Below are 15,363 nucleotides of genomic sequence, written 5' to 3'. Positions count from 1 at the left end.
AAAAAGGGGGGGGGGGACAAGACATTTTTTAGATGCATAAATGAGAAAAGAAAAGTAAAACAAGGATTAGTTAGAATAAAAACAAAAGAAGGAAGGTATGTAGAAGAGGATAAAGGTCTAGCTGACTGCCTCAATGAATATTTTTGTTCAGTATTTACAGATGAAAATATAGGAACTGGGCCCCAGTTAGGAAAAAGGACAAATGAGTCATTTGTTGCATGTGAGCTTACAGAGGAAGAGGTTCTATTTCAACTGTCAAAAGTAAAGACAAATAAGTTAGTGGGATCTGATGGAATACACCCAAAGTTATTAAAATAGCTTAGTGGTGGACTAGCAAAACCATTAACAATTATTATTTTTTTTTTTTTTTAACCAATCATTGTTAACATGAGTAGTCCTAGAAGATTGGAAGTTAGCGAGAAAGGTAGTAGGGAGGAGTCGGGCCTGTAAGCCTCACTTCAGTAGTGGGGAAAGTAATGGAAGCCATGTTAAAGGATAGGATTGTCGAACATCTAAAATCACATGGATTTAAAGATCAGAGACTGCATGGGTTTACTTCAGGGAGATCATGCCAAACTAATCTTTTTGATTTTTTGGGGGATTGTGTAACTAAAATAATAGATCAGGGTGGTGCAGTAGACATTGCTTACATAGATTTCAGTAAGGCTTTTGACACTGGTGCACATAGAAGGCTTATTAATAAACTGCAATTTTTAATTTTTGATTGCAATATTGTTGAATGGGTAAGGCAGAGGCTGAGTGACAGGCAACAGAGGATTGTAGTCAATGGAGTATATTCGAAACATGGGCTTGTCACCAGTGGGGTACCTCAGGAATCTGTACTTGGACCCATTCTCTTTAATATTTTTATTAGTGATATTGCAAAAGGTCTTGATGGTAAGGTACCGTATTTATTGGCGTATAACACGCACTTTTTCTCCCTGAAAATAGGGGGCAAATGATGTGTGCGTGTTATACGCCGATATACATATTTTTCGCTCCATAAGACGCACTTTTTTTCCCCCTCAAAAGTGAGGGGAAATGTCTGTGCATCTTATGGAGCAAATGTGAAGGTTTACTTACCTGTCTTGAAGCGTGGGCCGGTGTTCAGCGCGCACTGCGGTACTGGATCTTCAATTTCAGGTTCCGGTATCCGGCGGGACTGAAAGGAAGTGCGCACTCAGTGTGCACACTTCCTTTCAGTCCCGCCGTAAACCGGAACCTGAAATTTAAGTTCCTGTACCGCGGTGCGCGCTGTGAAGCCGGCCCACGCTTCAAGACAGGTAAGTAATTATGGGACAAGGGGAGGGAAAGTACACTATGGGAGGGGGTGGAAAATACTATGGGAGGGGGTGGAAAATACTATGGGAGGGGGTGGAAAATACTATGGGAGGGGGGGGAGAATACTATGGGAGGGGGGGGAGAATACTATGGAAAGGGGGGGAACACTATGGGAAGAGGGTTGGGGAACACTATGGGAGGGGGGGAAATTTCCTTCTTAAAATGAGGTGCGTGTTATACGCCGATAAATACGGTATGTCTTTTTGCTGATGATATTAAGATATGTAACAGGGTTGATGTTTTAGGAGGGATAAGCCAAATGAGAAATTATTTAGGTAAACTAGAAAAATGATCAGAGTTGTGGCAACTGACATTTAATGTAGATAAGTGCAAGATAATGCATCTTGGACGTAAAAACCCAAGGACAGAGTAAGGAATATTTGATAGAGTCCTAACCTCAGCATCTGAGGAAAGGGATTTAGGGGTGATTATTTCTGATGACTTAAAGGTAGGCAGACAATGTAGTAGAGCAGCAGGAAATGCTAGCAAAATGCTTGGTTGTATAGGGAGAGGTATTAGCGATAGAAAGAGGGAAGTGCTCATGCCATTGTACAGAACACTGGTGAGACCTCACTTGGGGTATTGTACGCAGTACTGGAGACCGTATCTCCAGAAGGATATTGATACTTTAGAGAGCGTTCAGAGAAGGGCTACTAAACTGGTTCATGGATTGCAGGATAAAACTTACAAGGAATGGTTTCAGGAACTTAACATGTATAGCTTGGAGGAAAGACGAGACAGAGGGCATGTGATAGAAACATTTAAATACATAAAGGGAATCAACAACGTAAAGGAGGAGACTATATATTTAAAATAAAAACTACCACAACAAGAGGACATAGTCTTAAATTAGAGGGGCAAAGGTTTGAAAATATCAGGGAGTATTACTTCACTGAGAGAGTAGTGGATGCATGGAATAGCCTTCCAGCTGAATTCGTAGAGGTTAACACAGTAAAGGATTTTAAGTATGCGTGGGGTAGACATAAGGCTATATAGAGGAGGCCAGGGACTAATGAAAGTATTTAGAAAATTGGGTTAGACTAGATGGGCCGAATGGTTCTTATATGCCATCACATTCTGTGTTTCTATGTGATTGTGTGTATAGATGTGTGATTGTGTGAGTGTGTATGATCTTGTGTGTGTCTATGCGATTTGTGTGAGTCTGATTTTGTGTTGGAGTCTGTGTGCACAGGTCTGTGACTGTGTATAGGTCTGTAAATGTGTGTGTGGGGGGGGGGGGGTCTGTGATTGTTTGTGACTGTGTATAGGTCTGTGATTATATGTGTATCTGTGCATATGTATATACATGTGTATGTATTAAGTAGATGGCTCCCTAATTGTAGATTATACTAGCTTTAGTGTAACTATAATCTTAATTTTATTAATGACAGGAGGCGAATATTTGCTTAAGTCTCTCTTTACTAGAACTCCACAGCAGCACATTAACATAGAGAGATAAACACCAAAGACAAAAACATAAGGTATCTATATAAGGCTCCTCCTAAGCCACCATTTCCTCTTTCACGCTGCGACAAAGTAACGTACACAACAACAATAACTAACTAAAGAAAGAAAAATTTTTAACATAACAATGAATGCCATCTGGAAAAACTTCGGATAATAGATTAACTTGATCTTCATCCCGCCAAACAGCTGATTTTATGAACTGAAGTCGGACCATTTAACTGAAACGAAACAAACAGAGTCGAAAAACACTGATTAGTGAACGAAATGTACTGAGAAAACATAAATCCCACGATCCAGTACTGATAGAATAAATACATGAAATCCATCACTAATGACCGTCAATACAATATAACATGCACTTCCCACAACATCACCCCAGACTACCAAACCTAGCCCAGATAATCAGACAAATCAACAGGAATACAATCAATGCAATCCATCCAAAACAAGGGGGGGGAAAAACCAAACTGGGTGGGAAATATTCGCCTCCTGTCATTAATAAAATTAAGATTATAGTTACACTAAAGCTAGTATAATCTACAATTTTATAGCATGACAGGAGGCTTCATATTTGCTGTTTTAACGCTCCGACAGCAAAGCAAAATAAACATAGTCCGACGGTCCAAAATAAACTGGCGCAAAAACTCCTCACGGGACCGGACCGCCACATACCAAAACGTCCCGAGGAGAAACGCCCATCAAGGAAAACTCGGAAACAGTAGCGCAGCTAACAGAATGCACTCCAAGAGTCGCATTCACCCCTGCCAGTGTCAATAACCATCTCATCCATCGAGATTGGACAGGACGAAGGATCGGACATCAGAAACACGTCTGAACGAAACCAGACACAACCAGGGGGCAAACGCAGAAGAAAACTGGCGAAGGGAAAAAACAAGAAACTCCGGCCGAAACCCGAAGAAAAACGCTAGAACCATACTTACCTCCCAGAGGGAAGAGAATTTAGGCGCCGGAGGATGTGCCAGCCTCATCCCACGTAGAAATCTGCAGACCAGCGGGTCCTGACCGATGGGAAAAAACCTCCAAACGGAACACGCGCCGCCTAAATGACTAATCACAAGAACCAGACAGCACAACCGTCCCAAATCATCGAGGAGGGACAAGACACTCAGCAAGTTGGTCACGGGCCGGAAAAAGGGTTCAGCACCCTGTCCTAAACACCAACGACACTATGAATCCATGCTGAGAGGTAAACATCACCTCGTCCCGGGAGCTCAGGGATCCCAGAGAAGGTCCCTGGCCGATAGTGACGACGCCTCGACATACCAGGCACTCCCGAAAGAATCCAAGAGGAGTATTCGAGAGGACGGTAAGAGAAGAGGATCCCGACAGGAAAATCCAGAAGCTCCGTGAACCCGACCGATCTCGTCATAGCGGAGTCGACGACACTAAGGACACACGCCGACCACAACTAGAAATAACACCCGGGGAATAAAGGCGAACGGAGGAAACACCAATGCTTCCTGAGAAAACAACCGCACCTGTCGAAACGCGACCACCAACGCGCACGTAGGATCCGGGAGCCAACCAAAGCATGTCCGAATCCGACGGTCGTCCCGGAGGCGAATAGACCCACCATGAACAAAACCTTAGCGACGCACGAGTGCGATGAAGATGGGTCGAAAGAGTTCCCAGTCGCTGGCATCCTTCCAAATTCAGGAGAACGAATCCGGCATCAGGTTCGACTCACACGGTAGATACTCTGCCTGTAATGCGATGTAGCGCTGGAAGCATAAGACGGAAATCTCCTTCGTCACCTCCAGTGTGCGAGACCGAGCGCCTCCCAAGCGGTCGGTATATTGTACCGCTGAGACCTCGACTCTCCGGAGGAGGGCGCAACAGCCTGACAGGTGACCTGCCAGGCTCCGAACTGCCAACGAACCCGCAATCAATCCAGGCAGTTGACGTGGATCTCCGATTCCTTGTCCGTCCACGGGCCACCCGCGGACCCGGATGTGTACGTGGCATCCCAACCCCAAGGCTTGCAGTCGATTCCAGAACGAAATCCGGTGTCGGCCTGAATATTGCCTTGCCGTTCCATGCGGACGTGTGCGGAAGCCACCAGCTCAGACCGGCCTTCACACCCGGGAACAGGGAAACCATCCAGTCTGAAGAGGGCCACCTGCGTAGAACAGGGGTCTTCAGCCGTTGCATGGTCTAGTGGGCCCGGGTATATTGCCTGTATTGAAGCTGAGAGAAGGCCCACCATGCGAGCAAACATTTGACGGAGAATCCGGACTTGCCGTAATATCCTTCTCATCACCTCCTGGGTGGATGCCATCAGTGTCAAAGGCAGACGGAGAACGCAATCCGTCGCATTGTCCAGAAATAACAGGAAACGGACCTCCTCTGGCCAGAATCGGGCGACCACTGGCGTCAGCAGCTCGGAGAAGCACTAAGGGGCCGAGCTGAGGTCAAACGGGAGGTATGTGAAATGGCGAGGGACGCCCTTCCAGGCAAAGCAAAGCAAACCGCGACCACTCATGTCCACCAGGGCGGAGAGGTGAGCATCCCTCAGGTCCAGTCACATGAACAAGACTCCCGGCCGGGGAAGGTCCCGAAGGAGATGAATGCCCTCCAACTTGAAGTGGGTGCAGACAACAAAGGTGTTCCAGTCCTAAAAACTGACCACCGGGCAGAGCTCCCCCGACGTCATCTTTACTAGAAACGAGCTGGGAAGGCCCTTTAAATCCGGGGCTCGTTGGATAGCGCCAGTGGCGAGCAGAGTCCGAACCTCCGAAGCTATCAAAGAACGTTGAACCCTCGCGATGAAGGAGACACTCGGAGGTCCAACCTGCGTCGGTGGGGAGGGGAAGTCCATGACCTAACCCCGTACCGTCTGACGGATCCATGCATTTGAAGACACTTCCTGCCACCTGTCTCTGCCGGGAAACAATCAGTCTGTATGTACTAGGGGTGAACTGAAAGTGGCAGGAGATGTACTCACCCATAGGAAATCTCCCTCGTCCTCTTGCACAGTCTCAACGACCTCCACCCGCTCTTTGAGTGTAGGGAGGTCTGGGCTGGTATGGTGGGAAAAAGAGGATGGGCCACGGGATCTGTGGGGTCCGAAGACCAGCCGGGATAACAGTGAGCGAAACACCTTCTTTATAGAGGACTGCGCTTTAACCAAGGAAGCAGATACACCGATGCGCTTCTGTAGCTCCCTAATGACAGGTGCCCTGAACAGCAGGTCTTACTGTCAGAGGGGCCCAATTCTTTAGATCCTAGCTCCGATAGTTTGGCGTCCATACGGAACAGAGCCGTTTACCTGCGTACGGTGCAGAACCGCATTAGCATCGCCTAGAAGGCACCTGGGGTGTAGTGCTCAATCCCGCATGATGGTCGGGTCCAGGTTCGTACCAACCCTGTAGACCTCGTCCGCCAGGACCAACATCCTGCACAGGGGACCCAGCATATCCCGTTGTCTATCCTGCTCTGAGCGGAGGCTTTCCTGGGGTCCCGACCCAATGGATGCAAGTACGAGGCCACCAGGGGGTCAAAATCCGGGGCCGCTGCCACCTCGTGGACGGGCCTGGGGTAGCTCGCTCGCAACTCTTCGCGGGCCTCCCCTTAGGGGATCTGCGGATCCAGTAGTGCACTAATTGTGCCGAGTGGGCGGACAGTGACCATTCCGAGGGTCTGTGGCGTCAGACCGAGGGATAAACAGAGGCTCTCCTGTAGCGTCCAAAAGGCATCGTCCCCCAGCATCGCCGTGGGGGCCTCCGTCGCTGGCGCGTCTTCATCCTCCCAGCGCCAACCGGGACCCTCCCCACGGTCCTCATCCAAACATCTCCCTCATCCGAGGGAGACTGGTCTGCCCGCCACTCCTCCAGCAGGCCAATATAGGGGGGGGTAAGGAGGCCACTTCCCCTGCGCCCGAAAGACGGCGGCGCCTGGCCGGTGAGGTTCGATAACCTCGAACCATGTCGCTTCGCCGGAGTCCTGTCCTTCCGGGAGCGTGGTTCAGGGCCTTCACCCTTCCAATAGCGCATTTGCGCACTTGCCTGCTCTCGATCCTGAGAGTCTGACTCAGCCGAGTCGTCTGCCAAGCGGGGGGATCCTCTCGCACCCCTGTCCATTCGTGGATGAGGAAGGGCCCTAGGCAGAGCTTCCTCAACAGAGGCGGCCACAGCCGCATTAATCAGTGCCTGCAAAGTCTGCTCCCGTGCAGAGGCTTCCATAACGTCTGAGATGACGGCACGTGATACCTAACTGGATAGAGAACAGGTATCACTAGCAGGCAGTAGGGGCAGCACCCCTAGTATGGCAGAGGCAAGTATTAAATGCATGCAGGCTCAACAAAACTTGGTCCAGGGTATGGAGCCACCAGGTCAATAGCATGCGTAATATGGCACAGACAAAGCAGGCCAATCAAGGGGCACTGACAAAGCAGGCCAATCAAGGGGCACTGACAAAGCAGGCCAATCATAAGGGCACAGACAAAGCAGGCCAATCATAAGGGCACAGACAAAGCAGGCCAGTATATGGGCACGGGTAGGACCGTCCCAGTGGTATATGAGGCAGGAACTTAGGTCCTTATGGTAGATATGCAGGTATTACTTGACATATCGTGCGTGCAGGGTAGAGGTGTAGTCAGGCCTCCAGACCAGTCTCGGTCAATGATAGTGCGGTGATGTTAAGCGGGTCCTGCGCAGGAGGCATGCAGTGAAATGCCTAGAGCCACCTAGAGCCCTAGGGAACATGCAATAATGGCATCCACAGAAGAAGCCTGCAAAGCCATACAACACATGCACTGAGAACAAACTGTGGGCAGAGGTAGAGAAAACCCCCAAAACATGCCCAGAGAAACACAGCACATGTGTAGTAATGACCCCCTACACAGAGGGAACTAAGCAGCCAGACAAGCAGCCAGTACAATAAAAACGGACACTGCGCCTTTAAGAAATAAACGGTGTGCACGGCAGTAGACAGAAAAAGAGCCGTGCACCCTGCAAAGATTAAACCCTTTATTCAGTGAAAATATGGAAAAGAATAAACATAGCTGAAATGACTTGGCGGCTAACTCCCACTAATCTCGGACAGGCCGGGACATAGTGGTTTCAGGGCTGCGCCAGATAGGTGGATCCTGTGTGACACCAAGAGGTCACCTCGTACAGAAACAGGATCCGAAACCCGACAGGACCAAATCTACACTGCCTTCTGTCCCCCACAGTCCGGCCACGTGGACGTGGGGGGAAAGGCAGTCAGGAGCGGAGGCTCCTACGGCAAGCAATCCAGCACCCTGCTCCGTCCCCACGCCGCTCGGGAAGCAGCCGGCAAGCGACCGGGGGCGCGGGCAGGGAGGCAATGAGAGGATTCCCGCTCAGCGGACGAAGCCGGCGGGCGGGAATCAATACAAGGGACACGTGGGACCGCTGGAGTCGTTCTCCGTGGTCCCGACGGTCGGCACGGGAAGCGGTCGGAAGACCGCTTCTCGGCGGCCGCAACAGAGAAATAGACCAGCACAAAATAAAAGCAAAGTAATCAAAACAATAAAGACAAGGAGAAACCCCCTGCAAAGGGAAGGGACAAGGGGCAATATGATAGATTAGAAAAGCAAAGCCCAAATCCCAGGACAGCCACAGAAAAAAAATGCAACAATACCATAAACCCAAGACATGAGCATAAAACCATAAAATACACATAATAGACACACAGCCACCCATATAACACAGGAGGCAGTGGTACTCTGACCTGTACTGTTCTGCGGAGCAGCAAAGAAAGAGGAAATGGTGGCTTAGGAGGAGCCTTATATAGATACCTTATGTTTTTGTCTTTGGTGTTTATCTCTCTATGTTAATGTGCTGCTGTGGAGTTCTAGTAAAGAGAGACTTAAGCAAATATGAAGCCTCCTGTCATGCTATAAAATTTGATATCCTTAAATATGCCAATCCCACATTAGGATAACAAGGGAGTTATCTACTTAACAATTAAAATATCAAAATTAAGTAAGAAAAGGGATTTTTAAGATGTATTACTTGTATACATTATCCATATCAGGGGTAGGCAACATTCGGCACTCCAGATGTTGTGAACTACATTCCCCATAATGCTCTTACAGTCACAATGCTGTCAAAGCATCAAGGGCGATGTAGTTTACAACATCTGTCACACTCAAGGACATTTGGCTGAAGGATTCTGTCATATACCTAAGGTAGCTAAAGTACTTTAGGTGTTTAAAGTGTTTCTTTAATATCGACAGCACTTTGGCCCCCTTGGGTTGAGTTTTCACTTGCCAATAGATAGTGGGCGAGTGGAAATTTTATTGTTAATCTATCATCGCTCTGGGTAGTATTTTGTGTCTTCCTTGTCCTCTGCCTGAAGCAGTCAGAGGATTCTGTGCAGTATATAGCTGCCTACTTGTCTATCCTCTCCTTTGTCTCGATAAAGAGTATTTCATTTTAGCTTTTTTTTTGGGGGGGGGGGGTAGTTTTTTGATACTCTCTTTATTGAGGTAAATGCAGCAATGCAGAACTAGTAATCAGAATATGTAATAATCAGCATTTTTTTTTTTTTTACTTAAGAGAACATTGTAGATATTGTTTATTTGTAGTCTTAATAACCTACACCTCCAATGTACTAGGAGTGAATCAAAGATTTTAATCAAAGTCAGAAATTGTACCTATATACACCATTATGTGCATTTATGTACTGGCATTTTTCAGTAAATGTTTTGTGAAATGTTTAAAAAAAAAAAAAAAAGGTTAATATATGGCAACATGTTGTATAATGGATCTCATTACTTCTTATATTTTTTTTTTTATCTGTCTCTGAAGGCAAATATGAAGTCATCCCCCTGTGAAGGGATTTCTGAGCGTATGTCCTTTCAGCTGTATGAGATACCTGTATGTGTTGATAATTAGGCCTTTATTCTGAAAGGCCCAGCAGCTTGTGTATGTCAAGTACAGCACAAAAACAAAAAATGAGGGGAGATGTCATGCTTTCTTCTTTCTATAGAATCCTGAATTTCATGGCAAATCTGCTGCAAAATTACTTCTCTCTTTCATGCTTTCTTGGGAAATGTTATATGATTGACATGTAACCTCAAAGTTTAGAGACTGTACCAGGAAAGTGATTGTTTGAATTTCCTACCCTTTTATCCTGATTCTTCTGTTGGAACCAACATTTTAAATGCAAGCCTAAATCTTGTTCATAAAATATTTTTTTGCTTAGACTAGGGCTTGACAATCTTGCTTGGAATCTAGGAACCAGCTAAAAAAGTTAGGAGCCATTTTTTTTTTTTTTTTTTATAACTAACAGCTTAATTTTTGATTGCATAAATACAAATCTTTAATGTAGTGGTTCTTGTGTCTATATCCCTGCAGGCTATTCAGTGTAAACACTGTCTTTAACCCTTTCAGGACCGCTGACGGTTCAGGACCGTCAGCGGTAAAACGTGCGTTTGGACCGCTGACGGTCCTGAACCGTCATAACGGTCTGGGGCTACTTACCTGATCGCCGTCGGTCCCACGACGGCGATCAGCTCTCCTCCCGGTCCAGGGGGACTGCATGTCTGCCCGGGCAGTCCCCCCTCGGCAGATCAGGACCCCACGGCCATGTGATCACTCGATCACATGACCGCAATAGGGGTCCATGTGTCTGCCTGCAGGGGGACTGTCTGTGCTGACAGGCAGTCTCCCTGCAAGTGAAAAATCATAAAATAAAGTGAAAAAAAATAATAAGTGTAAAAAAAATATGTGTATATATATATATATGATGTATATACATGTATTATATCTATATATACCTATATGTATATATATATCATATATATAATGTCATACTAAGTGTATTTTTATATTTATATATACGTATATTAATATAAAAATACACTTATATTTAAATTACACACGAATATATACAATATATATAATAACTATATATATGGTATATATATAATTATAAAATACAAATAATATGTTAATAAAAATAAATAACAAAAAATAAAAATAATTTTTAATAATTAAAAAAAAATTATATATATATATATATATGCAATTTTATTCTAACAGTATTTTGATATTGATATATATATATATTTATATCAAAATACACTTAGAATGTAATGATATATATATCTATGTATAAATAAATAAATAAAAATAATACGAAATATACATATGTCCACATACACAATTACATAAATAATTTCATAAATATACACGTAGACGTCAAATATATAAATATGTATATATATTAAAATTATACGTGCGTATTTATGTAATATTTTTACCTAATTAAGTAATTTTAATGATTGCAATTTGAGGGACCTGCCTGCCAACCCAGGCCGAAAGTCCAGATAATTTAATTTGCTAACACTGTGTTTAACCCTGTAACTTTCTATGACACCCTAAATCCTGTACATGGGGGTACTGTTTTACTCGGGAGACTTCGCTGAACACAAATATTAGTGTTTCAAAAGAGTAAAACATATCACAGCGATGATATTGTCAGTGAAAGTGAAGTTTTTTGCATTGTTCACACACAAACCGCTCTTTCACTGAGGATATTATTGCTGTGATATATTTTACTGTTCTGATACACTAATATTTGTGTTCAGCGAAGTCTCCTGAGTATAACAGTACCCCACACGTAGAGGTTTTATAGTGTTTGTGAAAGTTACAGGGTCAAATATAAGGCTTGATTTTACTTTTTTTTTTTTTTTATTGAAATTTGTCAGATTGGTTAGGTTGCCTTTGAGAGCGTATGGTAGCCAAGGAATGAGAATTAGCCCCATGATGGCATACCATTTGCAAAAGAAGACAACCCAAGGTATTGCAAATGGGGTATGTTCAGCCTTTTTTAGTAGCCACTTAGTCACAAACACCGGCCAAAGTTAGCGTTTTTTGCATTTTTAACACACAAACAAATATAAATGCTAACTTTGGCCAGTGTTTGTGACTAGGTGGCTACTAAAAAAGACTGGACATACCCCATTTTGAATACCCTGGGTTGTCTACTTTAAAAAAATATGTACATGTTAGGTGTGTTTCGGGGATTTATGACAGATAACGGTGTTACAATGTCACTATTGATACATTTAAAATATATATATATTGAAACAGCAATTTCCTACTTGTATTTATAGGCATATAACTTGCAAAAAAAAGCAATAAAGCATGTAAACACTGGGTGTTTTTAAACTCGGGACAACATTTTGAATCTATTTAGCAGTTTTTTTCATTAGCTTTTGTAGATAAGTAAAAGATTTTTCAAGTAAAAGTCCAAAAACATGTATTTTTTTTACTTTTTCACCATATTTTATTATTTTTTTTAAATACAATATATGGCATAATACAAATAATGGTATGTAAAGAAAGCCCTTCTTGTCGTGAAAAAAACAATATATAACTTGTATGGGAACCGTAAAGGAGAGAGCGGAAAATTACAGCTAAACACAAACACCACAAAAGTGTTAAAACTGCTCTGGTCCTTAACGTACAAACATCGCAAAAACAGGCCGGTCCTTAAGGGGTTAAAGAGAAAAGCAGTGTTTACAATGCTGTCTAGTAACACCTCTAGTGATAGTCACTCAGATGGCCACTAGAGGTGATTTCTAGCCGTGTGCAGCACCTACATTCAACTTCTCCACACGCTGCTTGGGAGTACTGAATGTTCCCCCATAGATATGCATTGATTCAGTGCATCTCTATGATGAGATGCTGGTTTGGTGCATTGCAGTATATTTGGTCACACCTTCACAATAGCCTTAGCTTGGATGAGATCATTAACATTGATTATCTTAGCCATGCACACGGGACCAGCCATGGCGAGACCAGCATGGCGTGGGGAAAAAAGGTGAGTAAAAACACCTTTCCCATGCGATCATAGGGGGCCAGTAACCTAAATAAACACTCTTTCAGACAAACACGCACTCTCACTCCTCACACACACACTTTTTTTTTTAATTCAATTTAATTTATATGCACCCTACCTACCTATCTTTGGAAGAATTAGGAGTTAGGAAAGCTGGAGTAGAAAGCTCCCAGCATCACAGCTTTGTTGAACCCCGGCTTAGAACTTAGCATCTTTCAGTTAAAAACATGATTCTAATTACTCTGGGGTTCATCAGTCAGTTTACCAATGTTCACTTATTTGTTTTGTTCAAAAATTATAGAAAAATTGTCCCTCTTCGCTACAAGTGGAAAATATCCAGAAATATAATAGTGGGTACCTATAAGTATCTGATTTTAAATATAAATCGAAGAGCTCTTCCCTTTACCCTACCTAAATAAAAAACAAAAAAAAGCAGTCTACACACTCTAGAACTCCACACTGGTTTCCAACTAGCACCACAATTTAGCATGAACTAAATTGAAAGAACTATTTGGAGCTGTGTGAAAGGGGATAGAATTTGGAAACTGCTTGTTTTGTACAATTGTTTTTTCTGTGCGTAGAGTAAAGCAAGATGAGCGTAAGAGCTCTTTGCTTGTACACCTCCATTGAGATTGCTTTAGCTAATGTCCATGCTTGGAGCTGTATATTGCGACAGGCCTCAAGATTATTTCATATTGAGGCAGAACTGTGGATAGTAAAAGTTGCCTAAACTTGTTGTGCAATGTGGTAGTACCACAACTCAGAACCAGTGCAACTTCAGCTAACTGATTTTCCAACAAGATGGGGCACCTCCTCATCAGCTTTTACAGTAAGGGACTACCTTGACAACACCTTCCCACAGCATTGGATGGCTGACACGTTCACCCGAATAAACACCAGCGGACTTCTGGGGTGTAGTAAAGGATAAGGTTTTTGGGAGGAAGCGCCAAACAATGGACAAATTAAGAGTTAATGGCGGAAGCATTTATGGACATTGATGTGTGCCTGAATTTGTGTCTTACTGTGTTTCACAGTGTACCAGACATGTACAATATTGATGGAAGACATTTCAAGTGTTTACGAGATTAAATAGTGTTAAATATAAATGTAATAAAATGCAAACAAATTATAGTGTACCTACTTTTGGGCACATTGTGTGTGTGTGTGTAGATGTCTATATATTATATATAAAAACACTGCCTGCATTCAAATGCTAACCCTACATACAAAGACACCCTTACATTTCATGGCAAATATTACACACAAGTACATCACTGCTTTCAAATGGCAACAGTACATTAAAAACGCACCCGACATTCAAACACATACACACCTTAAAAAAAACATGCTTCCATACAAACACTACTCAGTGCTAAATACAATTGTGCAAGAACCTTTTCTACATTAGTTCTGCCACCTGTTTATATTATGACACTGCACGAAAGGTAGCTTAGAGAAGCACAAAACCATACAGATCATAAAACTAGCCAACATGTGCTTTTTCACAAAGTTAATATCCTTTTCTGCGTGGGGTTTTTTTTTGTTTGTTTTTTTGCAATCTGTACACAATTGTTTGCACAGTCCAATGCATCTTATTAAAAGGAAATAGAGGATTGTGATTTTTTTTTTTTACAAAAAAAACAAACTTACAATTACATGTGTAGAAACAAAAATGTTAAATCAATAATGTAATCTATGTTACCATTAACTGTTTAGCTTTTTTTTTTTTTTTTTTTTATATAAGGTATACCCCCAAAAATATACCATGATATTTAAGTGGTTGAATGTAAAGTACAGTTTGCTTGGCCTTGTATTTTTTATTTTGTTTATTCTGTAATTTATGATTACACTTCTTATACATTTGTTTTCTTTTTTTGCAGATTGCAACACCAGCTAGATATGCTGTTACATTAGGTGGAACATCTATTAGTGTTAAATATCTACGGAGGTATGGCTATTTGTCTACACCACCATTGGTGAAAGACTATTTACAGGACAAAATGGAAGAAACTAGAGACATCATTAGTGGAAAAATGGAAGAAACAAAGGATAAAATTTCTGAAAAGCTAATGGAAACCAAAGATAAAGTTTCTTTCAGAAAGAAAAAAGAAGAGTAGCAATCCATCCATTTAAAAAAATATGTACGGTATTTCATGACTATTCCAAGCTGAAAACACACTTTATTTGATTGCATTTTTCTAATTGTAAAGAATCTGTCATTCTGGTCACATTTGTCTTTATTCTACCACCAAATGCATTTTTTCGGTTTAAAGTTTGGACTCTTTAAAGGACCTAAAGCGGGAAAACACACACATATATATTATATATATATATATTATATATATATATATATATATATATATATATATATATATATATATATATATATATATATATATATATATATTGCATGTGCCTATTATGTGTGTAATTTGTTATTAGCTTGAGACTTTTCAGTATTTTTAGTACAATATGAATGTTTGGTAAATAAGAAAATAACAGAATTGAGCTTCCAGAATAAAATCTGCTTTAATTCTTTGACAACCCTCTGCACTCCAGGTGGCTGGTATATTTTTACTTTGATACATTGACCACTGTCTGTAGCTTTGCGAAATTCACACTGTACTGTTTATGGTTATAATATCGCAGTTTTGTAAGTCAATAAAGAATACATAACACAGTTGGGATTTATTCACTAGACCCTGAATTGTAGTGATT

At 42.5% G+C, this 15,363-nt stretch overlaps 2 protein-coding genes across 3 annotated transcripts in view; one reads left to right on the top strand and one right to left on the bottom strand.

Moving 5' to 3' along the window:
• FAM210A (family with sequence similarity 210 member A) overlaps nt 1-14,941 on the top strand; it is a 34,427-nt gene extending 19,486 nt beyond the window's left edge. The window contains exon 4 of one of the 2 annotated variants that reach the window (XM_063450472.1): nt 14,526-14,941. In XM_063450472.1, coding sequence (XP_063306542.1) covers nt 14,526-14,762 — 237 coding nt within the window. In that variant the 3' untranslated portion in view covers nt 14,763-14,941. The remainder of the gene's footprint in view (nt 1-14,525) is intronic. The other variant, XM_063450471.1, reaches the window with a different exon arrangement.
• Nucleotides 1-15,363, bottom strand: part of RNMT (RNA guanine-7 methyltransferase) — a 542,662-nt gene that overhangs the window by 69,884 nt on the left and 457,415 nt on the right. The window lies entirely within an intron of this gene.

This window comes from Pelobates fuscus, chromosome 4, assembly GCF_036172605.1.
Source record: "Pelobates fuscus isolate aPelFus1 chromosome 4, aPelFus1.pri, whole genome shotgun sequence".
NCBI classification, from domain to species: Eukaryota; Metazoa; Chordata; class Amphibia; order Anura; family Pelobatidae; genus Pelobates; species Pelobates fuscus.
This window is presented reverse-complemented; position numbering and strand designations above follow the sequence as displayed.